The 20,633-nt window shown below is 40.8% G+C and overlaps 1 protein-coding gene across 3 annotated transcripts in view; it reads right to left on the bottom strand.

The window, feature by feature from the left end:
• GRHL2 (grainyhead like transcription factor 2) overlaps positions 1-20,633 on the bottom strand; it is a 185,750-nt gene that overhangs the window by 64,559 nt on the left and 100,558 nt on the right. For all 3 annotated transcript variants that reach the window (XM_012455851.3, XM_064384460.1, XM_012455854.3), the window contains exon 8: positions 7,345-7,439. In XM_012455851.3, the coding sequence (XP_012311274.1) occupies positions 7,345-7,439 (95 nt within the window). The remainder of the gene's footprint in view (positions 1-7,344; positions 7,440-20,633) is intronic.

Here is a 20,633-nt window from a genome sequence, read left to right as displayed (position 1 = left end):
GTTAGGCTAATCAGCATGCATAGGCTCCATTGAAGAGTGCAAGGAATTTTTCACTTCCACATCAGTTCTGGTCAATGATATGTATGATATGGACAGGTGATGTACCTAATGAGGAATTTGAAGCCCAGAAAAGTTAACTAGCGTTACTTGAGGTTGTACAGCTAGTGCATGGTAGAGCTGGAATTTTAACCTTGGCTGTCTGGTTCTGAAGCATGTGCTCTTTCCATGGCACCTTTTTGTGTTGGGAGGACCTAGTAATAATATTTCCTTTATTATCTCTGACAAGGGAACAATCATTCCTGTGAAGCAGCACACCCACTGCATATCAGGCACTGGGCCAGGTGGAGGGTTCTGAATAAACAAGTCAGGTAGAATCCATGAATATGGACAGAAGACATGGATAGGGACAGTTCCATGTGCTGGAAGTGCTGGAGCAGCGGGACCATCTTTGTAGGCAGGAGAAACTGAGGACAGGGCAGGTGGCGAAAGCAGGGTGGCTTGACTGAACTGCTTTGCTCAAGAAAACGGGGTCAGCCATTCACTTTCTTTCTTTCTGGATGCACATGGGTTGTACCCTATAGATTGCTTGAAGAAGGAAAATCATAGCTTGCTTTGACTTAAAACAAAATTCAGATTTCTCTCTATTGGAATAGTCAACAGCATGGATTCTGGACTCAATGGGTCCTGGGTTCTAAATTCACTTTTTCCATTTGCCCAATCCTGCAGGGCCTGATATGTTGAGAGGTAATATTAAGTGGAATCAGAATCTAAGAGGCACAAGAAGATTATCCATGATGTCTCTTAGCCTCTCTGCTCCCTTTCCCACCTCCATCGGGTCTCAGCCCTGCCCACCTCCAATCTCATTAGGAAAATTTGTTAAGAGAGATAAAAACAGATGCTTTACATGTCCTTGGCCCTTTCTAAAACTGCAACAACTTCCTGTCTGGAAGGTCCTCCCCAATCCCAAAATGCAGGAAGAACATTTGTTGATGATCTGACAAAGCAGAAGGCTGGACAAACCAATACCCCTAAGTCCTTTCCTGCAACTCAATACACAGGGTGGCAGGAGGAAGGGATAGACAAAGTAATCACTCTGCTTCTGAAAACTGAGGCACTGGGCTAGAAGGCAGCAAAGAATAACACTGGGAGATCAGAGTTTTATATTAATGAATTATAATCGACTTTTCTAAAAATCATGGCGATCAGAGATAGCCTAGTAGTAGATTTGTCAGCATGATTATTTAGTGGCGATGGTAGTGAACATTTTGACTGAATTCTGAACTAAGGTAATTTTAAAAGGATTGGATGAAAAGCAATTCAAGAAAAAGATTCATGGAAAGAAGCCTTTTTTATCATATGTATTATAAACTACAGAAGGGTGAAGCATAGAGACGTGGAGAAATTGTTATGGTGTTCTAGTGAAAAGATTCAAAAAAGAAACTTGAAAGTCAGCACAAAGCACCAAGCAGCACCTTTAATGCTCAAGTAATTCTCTGTGGTCACATAACAGAGGTCTTTGTAGCACACCTAGACTGGTTTAATCTTAAAATCATCGTGGACAGAGAAAAGAGCCTTGGACAAAAATAAGGGGCCCAGTTTCAAGACTCTCCTTAGAAATCTAGGAGAAAAGGAAGGCTGTAATTAGGCTTTTGCTGCACTGTGCTCTGGGGGTGATGTCATCGCTTGGAGGAAGGCTGTGCTCAGTGCCAGGAATCTGAGCTCACAGCCCTTTAATAACTCAATAGGGTCTTGCGTGGGAATTCCTCATCTTAGGGATTAGTGACCAACAAATCTACTTCTTAAGTACCAGTGTTTGGGTAAGGAGAGAAAGAAAATTTAAACATTCTTGTAAATGGGAGTCATCGCTTCTCGGCCTTTTGGCTAAGATCAAGTGTAAATGGGAGTCATGTGAAAGAATGTGGCGCAGAAGTCCTCCCATTGGGATCATATGGATGGGATCTTAATCTACGCGCGTGTGCACGCACACACACTTCCCATTGTTTCATAACTGAGAAAACTGAAGCTCAACAGGGGAAGTCAAAAGTTGGCTCCTCAGGTGACAGGGCTAGAATCTGGTTGTCTGAACCCCATTTTCAGTGCTCTTTATGCTGCAACACACTGGGGCCTGCCCCCCATCAATTTATAAGCAGTGACAGTGTGGACACTCAGAACCTTGTTCGCCTAGATAACAGAAACTCAGGGACACCTGTTCACATTACATAGGCTTCCAGACTGCAGAGACCCTGAGGGCAAAAGCCGATCCTGTTGGAGACCATTTCTGTTGCATGTGTCATTGTGTAAAAAGACTCCATGTCACAACCAGCAAAACAAGTTCTGGGTTGAAGAACTCTGCAATAGTTCTGCCAGAATCCGCCTGCAGTGGACACTGTGCAAATCTGGAATTAATCCCCAAACCTCATTTTAGCTAATAGCTTTAACACCTTCCCTGACCAAACGTTTTCCTATAATTTAATTAAATGATTAGAGTTTCATGTCTTACCCTTTTTTCTGTTCATACTAAATGAGAGGTAGAAATAAAATGTAAGTCACAATGAAAGAAAGAAATAGGAGTATGCTTTAGAAAAATCTATAAACTTTATCATCAGGTCTTGATTATAGATCTGTATGTAGCAAGAATACCAAATATTGGGCTGGCTTTTTTTGGTTTTTGTTTTTTAAATAAACGCATCAAAACTGGAATATCCAAATAAAAGCTAACCTTTAACATAATCATCTTGGGAAGACATACAGGTTTCTCAAATGATGCTGCTATGACTTTAAAGCATATTTGGAAGTCTCTTTTTTTTTCTTTTCTTTCTTTCTTTCTTTTTTTTTTTTTTTAAGACGGGGTTTCACAATGTCGGTCAGGCTGGTCTTGAACTCCCAACCTCAGGTGATCTGCCCGCCTTGGCCTCCAGAGTGCTTGGATTACAGGCGTGAGCCACCACGCCTGGCCGGAAGTTCTCTTCTGATATGGCCGCTTCAAAGATGATATATAAAACTTTGTGCAAAAAAAAAAAAACTCATTTTTTTTTTGAGACTGAGTTTTGCTCTTGTTGCCCAGGCTGGAGTGTAATGGTGCAATCCTGACTCACCACAACCTCCGCCTCCCAGGTTCAAGCAATTCTCCTGCCTCAGCCTCCCAAGTAGTTGGAATTACAGGCATGCGCCACCACGCATGGCTAATTTTGTATTTTTAGTAGAGATGCGGTTTCTCCATGTTGGTCAAGCTGGTCTTGAATTCCCGACCTCAGGTGATCCACCCACCTTGGCCTCCCAAAGTGCTGGGATTACAGGCGTGAGCCACCGTGCCCAGCCCAAAACTCTCATTCTTAATCCTCAAGTGGTATTATCCAGCTCGTTGATACGTATTCACATTTGGATCGAAGTGGTTTCTGGTGGGGTTTTTTAAAACATCTTGAAAGATCAAGATTTACTATTACTGTGAGCATTCAGAAAAATGTCACAGATTCTCTCTTCAACAGTGAGGACACAAATTAGTGTCTGGCCTGCTGCCACTGGGGCACCATGAAGCCTGGGCCAAAGGAGCCAGGGAGCCAGGGAATGCTGATGGCCTTGCTCGCCCATTCCTCTGAGCTCCGGGCAGACTGAACTTACTATGGCCTCATTCTGCATTGTGTCACTACCCTACTGATTGCTGAAAGGCAGTGAAGATCTAAACTGCATGTCAGTTGCCTGGGGGACACAGTTGGGCATGAAAACTCAAATGTTCATCAGGCCTAGGCAGGGAAAGTTCCAGAATGGGGAATGCTAGAGAAAGCAGTAACTAGAGAGCCCAGTACCTCACAAGAGCCACTCATTGCCTTGCAAACCCTTGGGCCTATGGTTGCCAGAATCTCTAATTATCCAAGAGACTTAAAAACCTGGATTTTTAAAAATAATAATCTTCTGCTTATTTAACGTGGGCAAAAAAAAAAATTGGTAAAATTTTAAATAGAAGTACAAAAATGCATAATACACACATACCTATGTGCATTCTGTGGGCCATTTAAAAGCTGCAGGTCACAAGATTGTGTCCTCTGGCCACACAGACCAAAATATCATGTGATACTAAAAGGGCCTACTGCTCTGAAGCCTATGAAAGATTTCTGTGCAGATATTACCAACAGGAATTGGAAAGCAAATGCAACCGCTCCTGATAGATAAGTCCACAACATGAAGATCATAAACAATTTCACTGGGAGAGGGAAGCCTTTTACTTCTTGCTCTGTTGAAAAGCTTCTTTTTCAGTGATCATGTAATTTTGCCTTTTGTAGTCTGTTTATTATAAAATCAATGATATTTTAGAGAAATGCCTTAGGCTCTGCAGATAAAAAAAAATCCTCCCAGCCTTTCTAATGAAGTGGATTTAACTTTTATGGTTTCTCTTTAAAAGCTCTTCATAACTAACACAGGAACAGAAAACCAAACACTGCATATTCTCACTCATAAGTGGGAGTTGAAAATGAGAATACATGGACACAGTGGTGGAAGATCACACACTGGGGACTGTCGGGTGTGGGGGGCAAAAGGAGGGAGAGCCTTAGGACAAACACCTAATCCATGCAGGGCTTAAAACTTAGGTGATGGGTTGACAGGTGCAGCAAACCATCAAGACAGAAGTATACCTATGCGACATATCTACATATTCTGTACTTGTATCCAGGAACTCAAAGTAAAATAAAAAAAAATTTTAAATGCTCTTCAGTAGTCTGGAGAAATATATTTGGAATATTTTTTTAAATTACTTATTGATTAACCCAAACCTCAAACAATTGCTGCAACCAAGTATAATCACTGCAAATATTATTAGCAAAGTTAAACTTTGCAATGTAAAACAATGCAATATAAAATATCCTCCACTGCCATTTCTCAAAGCATATGTGAGCTTAAACTTGTCTGCTCTGAGCAACATGCATGTTCATACACATGCATACTCACGTGCACACCCACACACACCAGCACACACCTTCAGACAAGAAAAGTAAGCTTCTGCTTACAGTGAATGAGTGGTATGGCATGAACTGGGCTGGAAGGTCAACTCAACTCCACATTAACTATCTCATTGGTTTACTACAGAGCCTGAAGCTTCCATCATTAAACTGTCACTTTCAGTTTAGGCATTTTCTATAAAAGGTCCCTATTGAAACAGAATAGTTAAAACATTCACCCTCTAGCGCTCATTATCACAGATGGCGTGATAATAAAAATTATGGTGATGATTACAGCTCATATTTATAGCTTGCCTTAACATTTGTTGGTGGAGTGTGTGTGTGTGTGTGTGTGTGTGTGTGTGTGTGTGTGTGTGTAAGACAGGGTCTCACTCTGTTACCCAGGCTAGAGTACAGTAACAGTGATTACTGTTTGCAGCTTCTACCTCCTGGGCTCGAGCAATCCTCCCACCTCAGCCTCCTGAGTAGCTAGGATTTCAGATGCATGCCACCATGCCCAGCTAATTTTTATTTCTTATTTTGTAGACATGCATTCTCCCAACTTTACCCAGGTTTATCTCAAACTTCTGGCCTCAAAGATCCTCCCACCTTGGCCTCCCAAAGTGCTGGGATTACAGGCATGAGCCACCATGCCTGGACCTTTAACACTGGTAAGACACTTCCAGTTACACTATCATACTTTCTTCCCAGGGCCTCTGACATAGACCCTGCCTCTCCTGGGAACCAGTAACGGAACAACAACTGAACTGTTTTTCAGTTACTGGTTCCCAGGCCTCCCTCCCCAGAGCACTGGATCGTCATGCTGTACGCCCTCAGCATGACACTGGCTGCAGTAGACACATTTGGACATCTGTGTGTTTATCTGCACACCAGAACTGAGGTCCAGAGAGGTCCAATGACTTGCTCAGGATGACTCAGTGGCCATCCTAGTCCTGTGCCATCACACAGACTGCCTGTTACTGATCAGGTCCAGCAAAGTAGCCTCTGAGAGAACAGGACATGATGAGAAGGGGCAAGCATTGGCTGGACTAAGGAGGTGCTAGGCAGGGATGTGGGGAAGGTGCAGGCAGCCTTGAGCACAGGAGCCCAGTGTTCTCAGGAGAGGGCAGGGGCAAGGAGAATGGGGCTCGGGTAGCCAAGATTAACAAAGTGCCAAAAGCACATGGCTTGGGCAGGGAACTTTAAATGAAGGAGGAGTGGACCTTAAAGTCACCTTTGCCTACAGTTCTCTGTGGGACCAAACTTGTACCCCATGGCAGGCCTGGATCCTTTCTGGGAGGCACTGAGCCACGGAACCTTCTCCAGGCTGTATGGGCGCTCCATCACCACTTGCCCATTTGGGCCGCCTTTCTCAGACCTATTCTGCATTGTTTTATACTTGAGTGAAATGAGACACTGGGCAATTCTTCTTCTGTAGCCATGCCTGCAAGCTCCCAACCTGTTTCCTTTCTCACCCAGCCTTCCCCCAGCTCACAGACAATAAAGCATTGACCAGAGCAATGTACATTGACCTTTTCATTAGTTTGAAGACAACCTCTTCTAACACCCTCCTAGATAGTCCAGAACTGAGGCAGAAAACAAGCTTAAGTTTGATCTGGCACCTTCCCTTGAGTGCAAAATAAGAATCAAGGATCAGAAGCTAAGGAACACAGAAAGGAGGGTGGGCTTAGCAGAACGGTTTGGGGTTTTCATAAAATCAAAGAGACTCGTGACTGGAAAGCAAATCCAGGTATCAGTGACTCTACCTTCTTTTAACCGAACAGTGCAATGGTGGACGTCTTTTCTCAGGGCTCACTTTGCCACAGATTTTACCTTTGTACTTCTTAACCATGTGGGTACCCCAGAAAACAGAAAAAGGTTAGTCAAGCAGCCAATATAAAGCAAGTGGCTGAAGGGCACAGTAGTGGCCGCACCTCCATCAGTAGAACTCAAGAGACCTGCAGCCTGCTTTCTGTATACTGTCCTTCAACCAGCTTCAGCCTGGAAGGGGCTGTGGGATCACGGGTCTGCCCAGTAGTTTACCTACAAAGACATCAGCTCTGAGCTCTTCCCTGTGCCTGGAGGAGGCTGCATGGAGAGACCTTTGGGGAATCTGCACTGCAGGGAGAAAAGGTTTTCTGGCCCCATCTTCCCAGCTCCCAGTGCCAAAATGAAGCCTAGGGCCTGAAGAATTTGGGTGGGACATGTAGCTTGGCTCATGACATTCTATGGGAGGCCACAGAGAAACACACTCCCTTTTCTCCCTTACCCTCCACAAAGGCAAAAGATGAAAGGTTCATTTTCTTTTTAATAGGAGGCTACGGATAGAGGCTTTTAAAAAATAATAAACTGTAGAGGATGGGCACGTTATGAAGAGGTATGAACAATGAATTAATGCTATTTTGTCACTCACCTTCGCCTCTTCATTCACATCCCAGGTAAAGGAAACAGCATTATATGCAATCTCTTCAATGTTTCCAATTGTATTAAAGCTCTCCTTGTAATCAGCTGTAATATTAAAAAAGAAAAAGCTTTTAAAGGAGTAAGAGTGACTCAGTGACATGTACTGAACCATCATTTTCCAATGAGTAAATTTAAACTTTATTTGTCTGGCTATCTCCATGATAACTGTTAAGGATTGGTGCTCACTGATGTTCTTTTACTAATATTTACTCTATAAGAATGTAAGCATGTTCCTCTATTAAAAGAGTAAATCTGCCCAGGTGCGGTGGCTCACACCTGTAATCTCAGTACTTTGGGAGGCCGAGGCAGGTGGATCACAAGGTCAGGAGATCGAGACCATCCTGGCCAACATGATGAAACCCTGTCTCTACTTAAAAACAAAAACAAACACAAAACAAAAAATTAGCTGGGCATGATGGTGGGTATCTGCAATTCCCAGCTACTCGGGAGGCTGAGGCAGGAGAATCGCTTGAACCCAGGAGACGGAGGTTGCAGTGAGCCAAGATTGTGCCACTGTGTTCTAGCCTGGTGACAGAGCGAGACTTCATCTCAAATAAAAAAAAAAAAAAAAAAAAAACTAAGCGTACCAATGTTCATTAGTTTCAGTTTTTACTAGTTTTATAAAATTATTAAGGTTTTCTTTTATCCCCCAAACCCCGTGTCACTACCCACTCTGCTACCTGCTCATTTTTCTGCTGCTTAATTTTGATAGAAGTACCAGGGTACTCCATAGGGAAATTTTTGTAGAACAGAATATTCTGTTTATCAGCCAGGCAGTGTCATCAGGACTTTAGTAAAAAAAAATTCCAGGAGAACACAGTAAAGGTTTTTAAAAATTTCTTTTTGGGGCCAGATGTGGTGGCTCATGCCTGTAATCCCAGCACTTTGGGAGGCTGAGGTGGGAGGATCACCTGAGGTCAGGAGTTCGAGACCAGCCTGGTTAACATGGTAAAATCCTGTCTCTACTAAAAATATGAAAATTAGCCAGGCATGGTGGTGCATGCCTGTAATCCCAGCTACTCAGGAGGCTGAGGCAGGAGAATCTCTCAAACCCGGGAGGCGGAGGTTGCAGTGAGCCAAGATCATGCCACTATACTCTAGCCTGGGTGGCAGAATGAGACTCCATCTCAAAAAAAAAAAAAAAAAAAAAAAAAAAAAAAAAAAAATTCTTTTTGGACTCAGGTATGGAGAGTTGAGTTAATCATACTTAGCTCACTAGCAACATTGGTCTATTCAAGCCCTCTCTTATTTTATGACTTTATTTGGTTAGTATATATTTCTTTTTATTCCTATCATCCTTCCCGCAAGTGCAATAGTTATAAATGTGTTAATATATATTCTTATGGAATATACTATTTTGACTTGCCTATGTACAAAGCTTTAATTTTCATAAATTCTATTGTTCTATGGCTAAGGTTACCAGATTGAGCAAATATTTGGGATATACTTATTTTCAAAATGTATTCACTACTTATAAGAATTTAACTGGCACCCTGTATTTTATCTGGCAACCCGCACTATAGACTTTTTCAGATCTAACTGCACTGCTAGTTGCACACCTATTTCTAACTGGGGCTGCAGGGACCATCGACCACAATTTACTTATCCCCTCTTCCCAGAGATGGACCCTTCAGTGATCTCTGCTCTCTGGTACCACAGACAACTCTGTGATAAAAATTCGTATTCCTGGGAGCTGAACTGATGAATGACCACAGAAAAAGCTACTAAATGTGCTCTCCAGAACGGCCCTGAAACTCACTCTCCAGGATGGATCAGCCAGTGCAGGCTCCCATCAGAACTCTTTCTGTCTTTCTCCCTTCTTTCTTGCCAATCTGATGGGCACAAGGCAGCATTCCATTAACAATATATTTGCACTTCTTCTACCACTTTTAAGTTCAAACATCCCTACTCACACAGGATAGCAAACAAGGTGTCCTTACAGAAACTGCTTACTAATCTCCTTTGACGTGCTTCTATGGTTTCCCCCTATAGAAATTTTAAAGCCAAACTACATACGTTTGCATTTTAAATAAAGCACACACTTCCATATAAAAGCATGTGTGGCCACCACAGGAAAGTCAGAGACCATGATTAAAAAAATATTTAAAAGCAACCACAATCTTCTCATCTTCTCACCCACAAATAACCCACTACAAACAGATCTGTGGTACACTTTACCCATCCTATCTTTCTCTCTGCCTCTCTTTCTCAAAAATATATAATTTTTATTTTAGATGGAGTTTTGCTCTTGTTGCCCAGGCTGGAGTGCAGTGGCATAATCTCTGCTCACCACAACTTCTGCCTCCAGGGTTCAAGCGATTCTCTGGCCTCAACCTCCCAAGTAGCTGGGATTACAGGCATGCGCCACCACACCCAGCTAATTTTGTATTTTTAGTAGAGCTAGGGTTTCTCCATGTTGGTCAGGCTGGTCTCAAACTCCTGACCTCAGGTGATCCACCTTCCTCAGCTTCCCAAATTGCTGGGATTATAGGCATGAGCCACTGCACCTGGCTACAAATATTTTATAATACTGTAACAATTATTTATTTTTTACCTAACACATCACCAGCATCTTCTCATGTCAACAAACTGGTTTAAATTTACTTTCAATGGCCAAATACCACTATATTGAATTATGTGCCATGACTTTATTTTGCTCATCTTGGTCAGATGATGTCCAATACTTTTCTATTTCAAATAATGTTTTATTTATCTTTACAGCTAAAAATGCTTATGTGCTTAATTATATTTCATTAATATGTATTCTTAAAAGTGAAAGTAGCAGGTCAAAGGGAAAAATATTTTTAAGACTTTTAATTCATTTTGTGAAAGTGTTCCTGGAAAAGTTGAAACAATTTGTATTCACAGTAACAGTGCGCGTGTTCTTGTTTCCTCAAATGTTTCTTTCCAAATTAATATGCAAAGTATGGTAACTCATTATTTTACTTTGTAACTTATTGATTGCAAAAGAGATTGAACCATTTTTCATTTTGTTTTTGACTCTTTGTGCTTCTTTATTTTTTTCTCTTTGTTTTAAAAATGTATTTATTTATTCCTGTTCTGTCCTTTGCCCATTTTTCTCTTATTCAGTTTCCTTACTGATTTTGAAATAAAGTTAAAAGAGAAAGCAAAAAGCAAAGAAAAACAATTTTGTATCTTTCAAATTTAGAATAAGTTTATACGACTATACTTGGAATGATTTCAAATGTAAACCTGTGCTTTCGGCAGGCTAGCCAGATCTTTAAAATTTTGAAGAGAAAAGAAGACAGCTGAATTTAGCTCAACTGAAGTCTTTGGTTCTTTATAGCTAATTATTTTAAAAGACAGTCTTGCAACTTTGAAGTTTTAAATATACATTTAAAAATAAACAGCTTTTAGGTGAATTGTAAAAAAGAAAGCAAATGTCATATCTAGAAATAAAGACAAACCAAGAAAGTTTGGTGAAATAAGTATCCTAGCTCTCACGAGTTACAGCATTATGAGGTTTTACTTCCCATAGCTTGTCCCCATAAAAAATGTCTTCTGTAAAAAGTGTGTTCACTCAAATAAGGAAAGAATTTCAAAAACAAATGCAATACAGATACAGATAAAACACTCTAATCTTGTTCAGGGTCCCTGTCAGTTTCTATCACCTTCACTTAATTAACAAATGTACTGAGGAAACATTTACTACGGGCCCTCTATGTGCCAGGCAGTGTCCTTATGCTTGAGAAAGAGCAAGAAACAAAACTAGGTCTCTGATCCTGTGGCTTTTTCAGAGACAGAATATAAATAAGTATATAGATAAATAAATGAACAAGATGATTATCCTTAATCTGCTTTTTTATGCCCAAAACAAAAGGAATAGTAAGACTACTTTTTATTGGGTGGTTCCATTATCTTGTATATGTCCTTCATTGCATGTACAAGTATTTTATTCATTAGTTTACTATTTATCACCAGCACGTCTCATTAGCTATACATGTTATACGAGGACAAGGAACTTATCTTTAATACTGCTGCTTCCTCAGTGCTCAATATCAAACTCATAGGATGTGCTCCATCCATTTGTTGAGTGAATGGATGGATCCATAAGCATTCTAAACAAAAAAGATAACTAAGAAACTAATGTCATGCACTCCTCTCTACCACACAAGAAATATCTGCTCATCTCTACCCTTTGTGTTCAGTCTCTACAGGTGGTACAATAGCTCTGCTCCCACGTCACAACTGTCTAACCAGCTGATGCACACCAATGTAGCTTTGTCCACATGCATAGTTGTCCAAGAAATAAAATGCTAATAGATGTGTCTCTGGTTTCTGAAAGCTGGGTGAATGTCCTTTGGTGAGTGTTGTATGCTTAAGAGTTTATGGCCCATGGTAGGAATAGAAACTCAGTAACCTGGTGCTGAGCCTTAACTTATTTCCTCAAGAAAGCTTCTCAAACCCAAATGTTGTAAATGTTGACAGCTGTAGTCAGGAAAAAGCATAGTAATAAGCTGCTCTGCTGGTTTCCTTGAGCTGCCATCACTAATTATCATAAACACGGTAGCTTTGAACAACAAGAGTATTTTTGCTCAGAGTTCTGGAGGCCAGGAGTTTGAAATCAAGCTGTGCCATGCCTCTTGTAGCCTCTAGTGGCTGCCAGTGATCCTGAACACTTCTGGACTTGCAGCGGCGTCACTCCAATCTCTGCCTCTGCCTTCACATGGCCTTCTCTTCTGTGTCTCTGGATCTGTTCCCTCTTCTCTATCTCTTTTTTTTTTTTTTTTGATACAGAGTCTTGCTCATGTTGCCTAGGCTGGAGTGCTATGGTGCAATCTTAGCTCACTGCAATTTCTGCCTCCCAGGTTCAAGTGATTCTCCTGCCTCAGCCTCCTGAGTAGCTGGAGTTACAGGCACCTGCCACCATGCCTGGCAAATTTTTTTGGTATTTTCAGGAGAGACGCAGTTTCACCATGTTGGCCAGGCTGGTCTTGAACTCCTGACCTTAGGTGATCCATCTACCTCGGACTCTCAAAGTGCTGGGATTACAGGTGTAAGCCACCACGCTTGGCCTGTTCCTTGCCTTCTCTTCTCTTGTAAGAATTTGTCATTGACTTAATCACAATCTGCAAAGATCTTTTTTCCAAATAAGGTCATATTTACAGGTTCCGGGAGTTAGGACATGGACATATCATTTTCGAGGCCCTCCACTCAAACTCCTGCATCTGAGATTCCTTCCTGTGATTAGAACTCATGTGATCTGAGTTAATGGCTTCTTTTTGCAATGATAGCTACCATAGCTGAAAAATAATCACCCAGCTTTAAATGAATTACAAAACACATCATTGTGAACATATTAAATTTCAAATGACCTTTTTTCCCCTAAAAAAAAAATGACAAGGCAACATAAAAACTACATATTTTAAATACTAGTTTCACAATACTAATATCTACCTGGTGAGGATGAGTGAACAAATAGGAAACTGGCTTAATATTTCCCAAAACAGGAATGATTCAACAATATTATTGGCTGAAACAGGTTTAGAAAATTATGCTGGCCAGGTGCAGTGGCTCACGCCTGTAATCTTAGCACTTCGGGAAGCCAAGGCAGGTGGATCACCTGAGGTCAGGAGTTCAAGACCAGCCTGACAAACATGGTGAAACCCCATCTCTACTCAAAATACAAAATTAGCCAGGCATGGTGGCAGGTAACTGTAATCCCAGCTACTCTGGAGACTGAGGCAGGAGAATCACTGGGACCCAGGAGGCACAGGTTGCAGTGAGCCAAGATTGTGCCACTGTACTCCAGCCTGGGTGACAGAGACTCCATCTCAACAACAACAACTAACTAAATAAATAAATAAACAAATAAATAAATAAAACCATGGGGAGAAAAAATGGGAGTCTTTCTAATGAAATAAGAATGAACCTGATCTCATTGTTAATGTCATATGCTGCCAGTGATACAGCCAAAATGTTCAGGGTCTTCTCTAAGGCTGTGTGTGTCCTTGGAATGTCAGAAGGAAGAGTATGGGAACTCATGGAAATTCTCTAGGGCCTGCTAGAATCCTCCCAAAGCAGAGCAAGTGTTTCCAAATTCCCATGGCTTACTGGCTTGAGTGGATATTCTGTAACAGTGCCTCTTGAATGTTGCAGTGCACCAGAATTACCTGAAGAGCTTTGGTAAAAGGCAGATTCTGGGACCACTCTCAGAGATTCTGATTCCATGGATCTGGACTGTGGCCATGAATTTTCATTTCTAGCAAACTCCCAGGTAAAGCTGATGTGGCTGATCTGGGGACCACATTTAATACTGTTCTATGGCAAATGAAATGCCAAAATAATTAAAAGGAGCAATTTCATTATTGGATTATTTGGGTGCACTGGATTTACTCCACACAGTATTAGACAGTGCTATATCTGTCATTAAGGTCCTACATCAACTATCAATGAAGTCCATGTGACAATTCCTCTTTGCTCCTCAGATTTCCCTTCTTAGGAGGGCTAAACAGCAATATGGGAGGGCAGGCAGTTAACCTGCCCAGTAAGATTCAAGCACCACCTGCTCCAGGATGTCTGCTTATTCTTACGCCTGGAAGCCCATCCTGAAACACTCCATCCTTTGGATAAAGACATTGTCATCTCCTGGTATTAAAATGCAAATAGTCTCCAGGTGATAGCTGCTACAAACGGAGAACTTGCTCGTTCCAAGTCTATGTGAAGCCATTAACACCTCTGCTAATCCTGGCAACCACTCTATGAAGCAGGAATCAGCATCTCCCTCTCACACGGAAGTTAAGCTGCTTGTGGAAAATCATATAGCTGGTAACAAGCCAACCTGTGATTTGAATCTGGGTCTGCTTGATGCCAGAGGCCATACTTTAAACCACTGTCCATATTTATCTTGCAAATTCAACAATATATTGTCAGCAGATATTGGGATCATAGCACATCCTACAATGGCTACTAGTTTGTTGGGAAGCACCGAAGGAATGTAAGCTTGAGGAGGCAGAGACTGGACATTTTGGGATCATTGCAAATTCCTTGACAAGAAAGACAAGGTTGGGATGCTTCAGTAGAGAGGAGACAAGAAAATATCTCCATCTACTGCAAGCACTGTGAAGACTGAAAGAAAAATGCAGAAGCTAGCCTTTCTAAGAAAACCTTAGGCGTCGGTGTTGGGGAAATGATGATAAACTTTGCAGTGCTTCAGCAAAGGACTGCCGAGGATGCGTGAACGTGCGATGCTTTGTGTTGGTGTTTCCGGCAAGTTATATTTGGCACAGAAATTATAGGATCCAATTCTATGTGAATTGTTACGATGAACCCTCTTGTAATCTTTTATTTTTTTATCTTTTGCATATAATCACTGGCCTGTTAATAGGTTTTTAAGTTCAGACTTCTGTAGGCTGAGCTTTCTTCAAACTGACTGTAGGTGCAAGTGTGATTCTGGGAATCCCGTCAAAGGCAATGTTAATTCCTCCACCTTAATTAAGCTTCACATGCTTGGTAAATTATAACTACACCTTTTAATTATTTTTGTATACATTGTTGGAGATTAAAAGGAGTGGCATAATTAATATAAAGATTGCGTCTCTTCTGAAAGGTGCGGATTCTGTCTGGACTAGTGAAATAATGAAGCTGGAATGCTGAAAATGGCTCTGGGCATGGTGGCCGACTCAATGTGCATATACCACGGCCTAATAAGACCCCTTATACAAAAGCTGAGAGCTCGGCATAGTTTACATATTTGGGGTCCTGATGCTTACAAGTCTATTTACAGGGTGGCAATCAAGGCATAAAGAGAAAGGACATGGTGTGGAAACACACAGACCTGAATTTAATTTTCCGTCCCTCCTCCCACCAAGCCCTGAGAGCTTCAGTGAGTTAACTGAACTTCTCTGAACTTGAAATTTCCTCATCTACAAAATAGAGACAATAGCTAAGAGAACCGGGCCCTGCTAGTCTCTCTCAGTGGAAGGTGGGACCAGTACTAGTCTCCACTTCGCCCCTCCCACCTGTCCTCAAACATCTGCTTCTCCCTGTCTGCAGTGCCAAATAGGATCGGCTCCAATTCAGGAAACAGGAGAGGGTCATTCCAGGAGCATTTGCTCTGACTTGAAATAGGCAGAATAAATGAACCCTAGTCTAAGCAGATTCTGAGATTTTTTTTTTCTGTTTTCAAATTCAAAGCAGTGGCTTTTTAAAACCCGAATGACTCACAACAACTCACTTATGAGTTCATTATTTTCTTTATAATGTTTTAGAGCCAGAGGTGACCTGACTGGATTTCCTTAAGTGTGTTGACACTAGAACTGATTTCTAGAGGCACTAAAGTATTTCAATCATTGGAATACCAACCTGTGAGCAAATAATAATAACGGCCACCATTTTTTGAGAGCTGAAGGTGTGCTAGACCCTGTGCTAAACATACCTACTTCACAAATAAGACCTCAGACAGTTTTGCTTGGTAGCTTTTTAAAATTATTATTCCCCCTTCCTAGAATAGGAAACAGGCAAGCATGTTAAGTACTCTGCCATCCCCCACAGTCAGTTTGTAAGGGGCCAGGCTGGGATTAGAACTTACGAAATTCATCTACACACAATGCCAGAGGCCTTTGCCTTCTCTGCTATACAGCCAAATGAGCACCTTTCCATACATAATCCAGGACAACAATGGCTAAAATTATGAAAACATGTGTGACCAGCACAGAGTGACTCTTCTATTCATATATTATTAAAGGCATAATTATTAATAATATTACTACTATTTACTCTCCATTGCTTAGTATAGTACCCTCACAAATAACATTTGTGTTTCTTAAAACTTTCTCTTTAGGCTATATATAATATTTTACTTGTGTTTGATTCACCCTCCTATTTGTAGACAAAGAATTATATAAACAGTGTTATCACTTTCAAGTTGTACTAAGCATAGAATATGAAAAACATTTTACACTGTAACTCATTACTATGTTCTGTGTATGCTAGTATTTTTGATTCTATATGATTTTGTTTTTTAAGAATGTTGGTCTTGACTAGCAAAGTTGATTTCAAACTGACAATAGGTCATATCTTGTACGTAGACACACGTAAACACACATGCCGTGTGCCCATGCTTGCACCATGGCATATAGCTCCAGATTTAGTAACTCAGACAGGCTTAATATTCAACTCATCTCATTAGTTCATGTGGTTCGGGGAGATTTAACTATAACTATTTTGTCTCTGTCCACAAATTTACTTTGTAAATCACACAAAAGTACCTGAAAGTTCCTGACAGTTTTCTGAATTAATGTAGACACAGACTATGCTTTGGTAAGTAACATGCTTATAACACGGCATGAACTACTGAAGCATATGCTGGTTTTCCATTCTTTGTGCTGTTGTCTAATATACTGACACTCTTGGGAGCAGATGTGGGGACAAGAAGTTACGGGCACATAGGATTAGAAGTTACTGCCCAGAGTGGTTAGTCAGCAGTAATCATCCCTGAAAATAGAGCCCCTTCTAGCACAAAGCTCCCTAATCTTTTCCCACCTCAGATGATATATCCAGAAACTATCACACTTGGTTAAACTGACTCTAATTTATAAAAGGAAGCTGAACTATTTCTGAAATGATGGTATTTTATACTATGGGTAAGAGTCTCAAGAATTTCTGTTCTATAAGATTCCATAGCCCCATTCTAGTGTCTAACAACCCTCAGTGTGAGAAATAATTTTCAGACACTTAGAGTTGTACTTCAGAGTTGCAGACTGAATAGATTCAAACACTAAAAATAACTTTTTGGTAACTGGCAGTGTAGTACAAAGACTAAATCTTCAAGTGGATTAGCTTTCACTAAATTTAAACCACAAGCCCAATTACTTGAGCAACTCAAAATACAGTAAGACAAATTGACATTTTCAAATTCCCCACTTACCCCTGGCTGCAAATCACATACACAGAATGAGTTAAGTGACGTAGGAATGTAAACCTCTTACTTGTGTTAAGGGCTTGGGTCCCAGTGGGAAGTAGCTCATAGACTATTCTAGTTTGCTGTAGGAGTGATTTCTGCATTAACTGCTACTTGAATTACTCACATTGCTAGTCCTGTGTACTTTTACTTTTTTTCATCAATTCTGGAATTATTAGAGGATTTTGATACTATGTCAAAATAGGAATTTGAATTCTCTTAAAGAGGGAAACTGCTGTTGCTGTTACAGTTAACCATTCTAATGCTGACCCCAGACTGTAGGTGTGAGTGGACTTGAGTTCACAGTGACCTTTGGGGAACTACATGACCTCACTAAGCTGGCTGCCTTAGCTGTACAACGGAGACACTGCAGCACCTATCACACAGGATTGCTGAACTATGACGAGACTCTCATTTATTAAGCACTCAATTATTTCAACACATGTCTTCAAAAGCAGAGAAACTAGTGGTGGTCCACATTCCTGGAGCCTGTTCAAAGAGTTTTATTCAGATTAGCTTTACCTTATTTTGGCTTCTACAAAGAAGAAGAGTTTAATTTAATTGTGAAAAAACTTGGCAAGTTTTAGGTTTTATAAACAAGGAAGAAAAACTTTAAATTTGCCTAATTTCTCACTTGTGGACTTTCCAAAGACGTACATTTGTTTCTACTGAAGGCCACAGGGAGAGAAACTTCTAGCAAATGCTAGAGGGTGGCTGAATAGACCAGCTCTATAGTTTTGTTCATGAAATATATGAGTCTCACGAACTATCTAATTACATCTCTAGGGTTTTTTTTAGGGGTGGGGGGGTCATTTTTAAGGCAATCCAATAATACTAAAAACTGTAATACGATGAGAATGCCTGAAGTTTCCTTAAATGAACCTCTGAAAAAAGAAAATAATGAGGTCCCAAACAAAAAACATGAAATGAAATAAAAGTATAAATTCCACATTGGAGATGAAAGAATGATGTTATAGCTATGGAGATAACAGAAGTCCCACCAGTTAGGGGAAAAACAACTCAATGTCCAGTAAATGTTTTTTTTAAAAAAAAAAAGAAAGATAGGAAATAGAGCATTGTATAGTACTAAACACAGCAGGCCTATGAGTGGTTTCAGTTATCCATGCATGCGAGTGTGTGTGTGTGTTTTGATTTTGAAATCTCATCATCTAAACCAGTATCTCTACGGGACAGCTTTACCCTGTCATTAAAACAGACTCTCAGAGCGTTCTGAAAGCATTTTATGCTTTTATCTTCTCTGTAACATTCCTTCTGGTTAACCATTCATGGCTTTAAAATTGTCAGGAGTAGCAGAGCTATAAGAAAAGGTTTATTAAACAATAATGTGCTGGAACCAGACAAACTGAGTTCCTAGGAGTAGTGGAGAAAAATGATAAAGGGACACATTAGTTGTGAGTTGTAATTCCACATCTAGCTACTTTTTAAAAAATTTTTTGCCTTTCAACAATTTCCCACGTTTGTTTCAAGAAAACAGAAATAATTTCTAGTTAAGTTTAAAAGGAGAAATTTATCCTTGTTTATTAGTATATATATTATGCTTGTAGGCTAGAAATTATGTCTCAGAGGTATTTAAGTTATATCAAAATATTTATAGTACAACAAAATATTTAAATATAAGAAATGGAAGTACTAAAGGCATATTTACCCTCCTAGTATCCAGAAAAATACTACCAAAAACAATTCTTGCAGCATGAAGGAGGAGAGTCCAACCCCAGTCAGATTTCTCAGTGAACCAGGCACATGCCTGCTTGCTGTCACTGTCACCTAGATGCACAACACCATGCATGGCAGTGTGTTCATCAACCATGTGACATTGGTTGAGCCTCTATTCTCTGTCAGGTTCTGTACCAGCTGCTAAGCATACAAAGATTAAAGGTTTAAAAAATCCTATCTTTATTCAAAAAGTTCAGCATCTAATAGGATGAATAAAAAAATGAATGAATAAACCAAGTGAAACACGGCTACGTGCTACTGTTTAGATCTAAACCAAAGCCCACGGAGGGAGCAGTTGACTCTACCTGTGAAAATTAGGAAGGTCTCACCCAAGTGAGGACAGGGGAACAAGGTCTCAAGGTGTGAGATGTCTTCCAGGTGAAAAAGGGAGGGAGGGAGGGCTATTCTAGATAAGGAGAACCGCAGAGAAGGGACAAACAAGAGGCTGGAAGTAAGAAACAATAGTGAAGGGTGAAAAGAGATCTGTCATTTAAAAATATTAATAAAAGACAGATTCTGCTGGATTGAGAAACAAGTGATGGTTTCAGATGTAGGGCAGGAAGTGTAGGCTCCTCTTTTAAGAAACATGGGGTGGAAGGAAAGAGGAGGGCCCAGCAATAGCTTGAAAGGGAGCCTGCAGGGATCAGGAGCTGGAGCTTGGGATAGGATCCTGACCCTTCCCCATGGAGGGAACCAGAGGGAGCCTGAGGACCAACCTCATCACACACGCAGGGGAATGGATTCTCCCCAGAGATGCTGGCCTCAATAAAATGAGTTTCCAGGATTCATCCTGAGACAGGTATGAAGTAGGTGAAAACCCACATTGGCTCAATTATGATCGAAAATTATTTCCTGCCTAAACAAAACAAAACTTTCCATTTACAGTGTTTTAAGTTAATTAACCTTCACAGCCTACCATACTCTTATCACATAAATGTTTCTAATCAATGTTGAGATGAAAAGGAGTGTTCCGTAACTGTGGCTTTAGCATTTCTCTAGAAAATAGAGCATCTCTTACACTGCACATGAACTCATGATAACAGCAAGGGTGGATATAATAGAGAGGGAGGATCTGGAGCTGCAAGTGAGGCCGTTGCTGGCCTACCCCCGAGATGGCCCCTCGCATCTGGTCCTGGGGAGGACGTGGGATGGAGCTTGCTCTTCTGACTGAGCTCTAACTATAGCCTTAATTCTTACCAGCCCTTGGATTTTGCTTTTTTAATTTGGGAGCTGTCAAGAGGTTTGGTTTGGTTTGTAACCAAATTTATTTTTCATATCTATGCAGATGTATGGAAACAGCCTAGAAAAACATCAGAAAATGAAATTCTATTTACTTGAGTTATTTTTAAAGGAGGGAAGACCTACGTTTTCCAGACTGCAGGGAGAGTGCAAATCTGTATAAGGTGGGGAAAAGGACAGCCCTCCAGAGAGCCAGAGAGCTAAACAAGATGGGACAGTGGAAACCCCTGGTGAAGAGAGTGGGAAGTTGCTAGGGCTCTTGGCTCCCAGGCCTGTTGGGGCCACAAATTCACACTATCTGATCACCTGGCCACCTGATCACCTGACCTCCCAACATGTGGAAG

Source organism: Aotus nancymaae, unplaced genomic scaffold (genome assembly GCF_030222135.1).
Source record: "Aotus nancymaae isolate 86718 unplaced genomic scaffold, 86718_ANA_hifiasm-v0.15.2.pri h1tg000036l, whole genome shotgun sequence".
In the NCBI taxonomy this organism is placed as follows: Eukaryota; Metazoa; Chordata; class Mammalia; order Primates; family Aotidae; genus Aotus; species Aotus nancymaae.
This window is presented reverse-complemented; position numbering and strand designations above follow the sequence as displayed.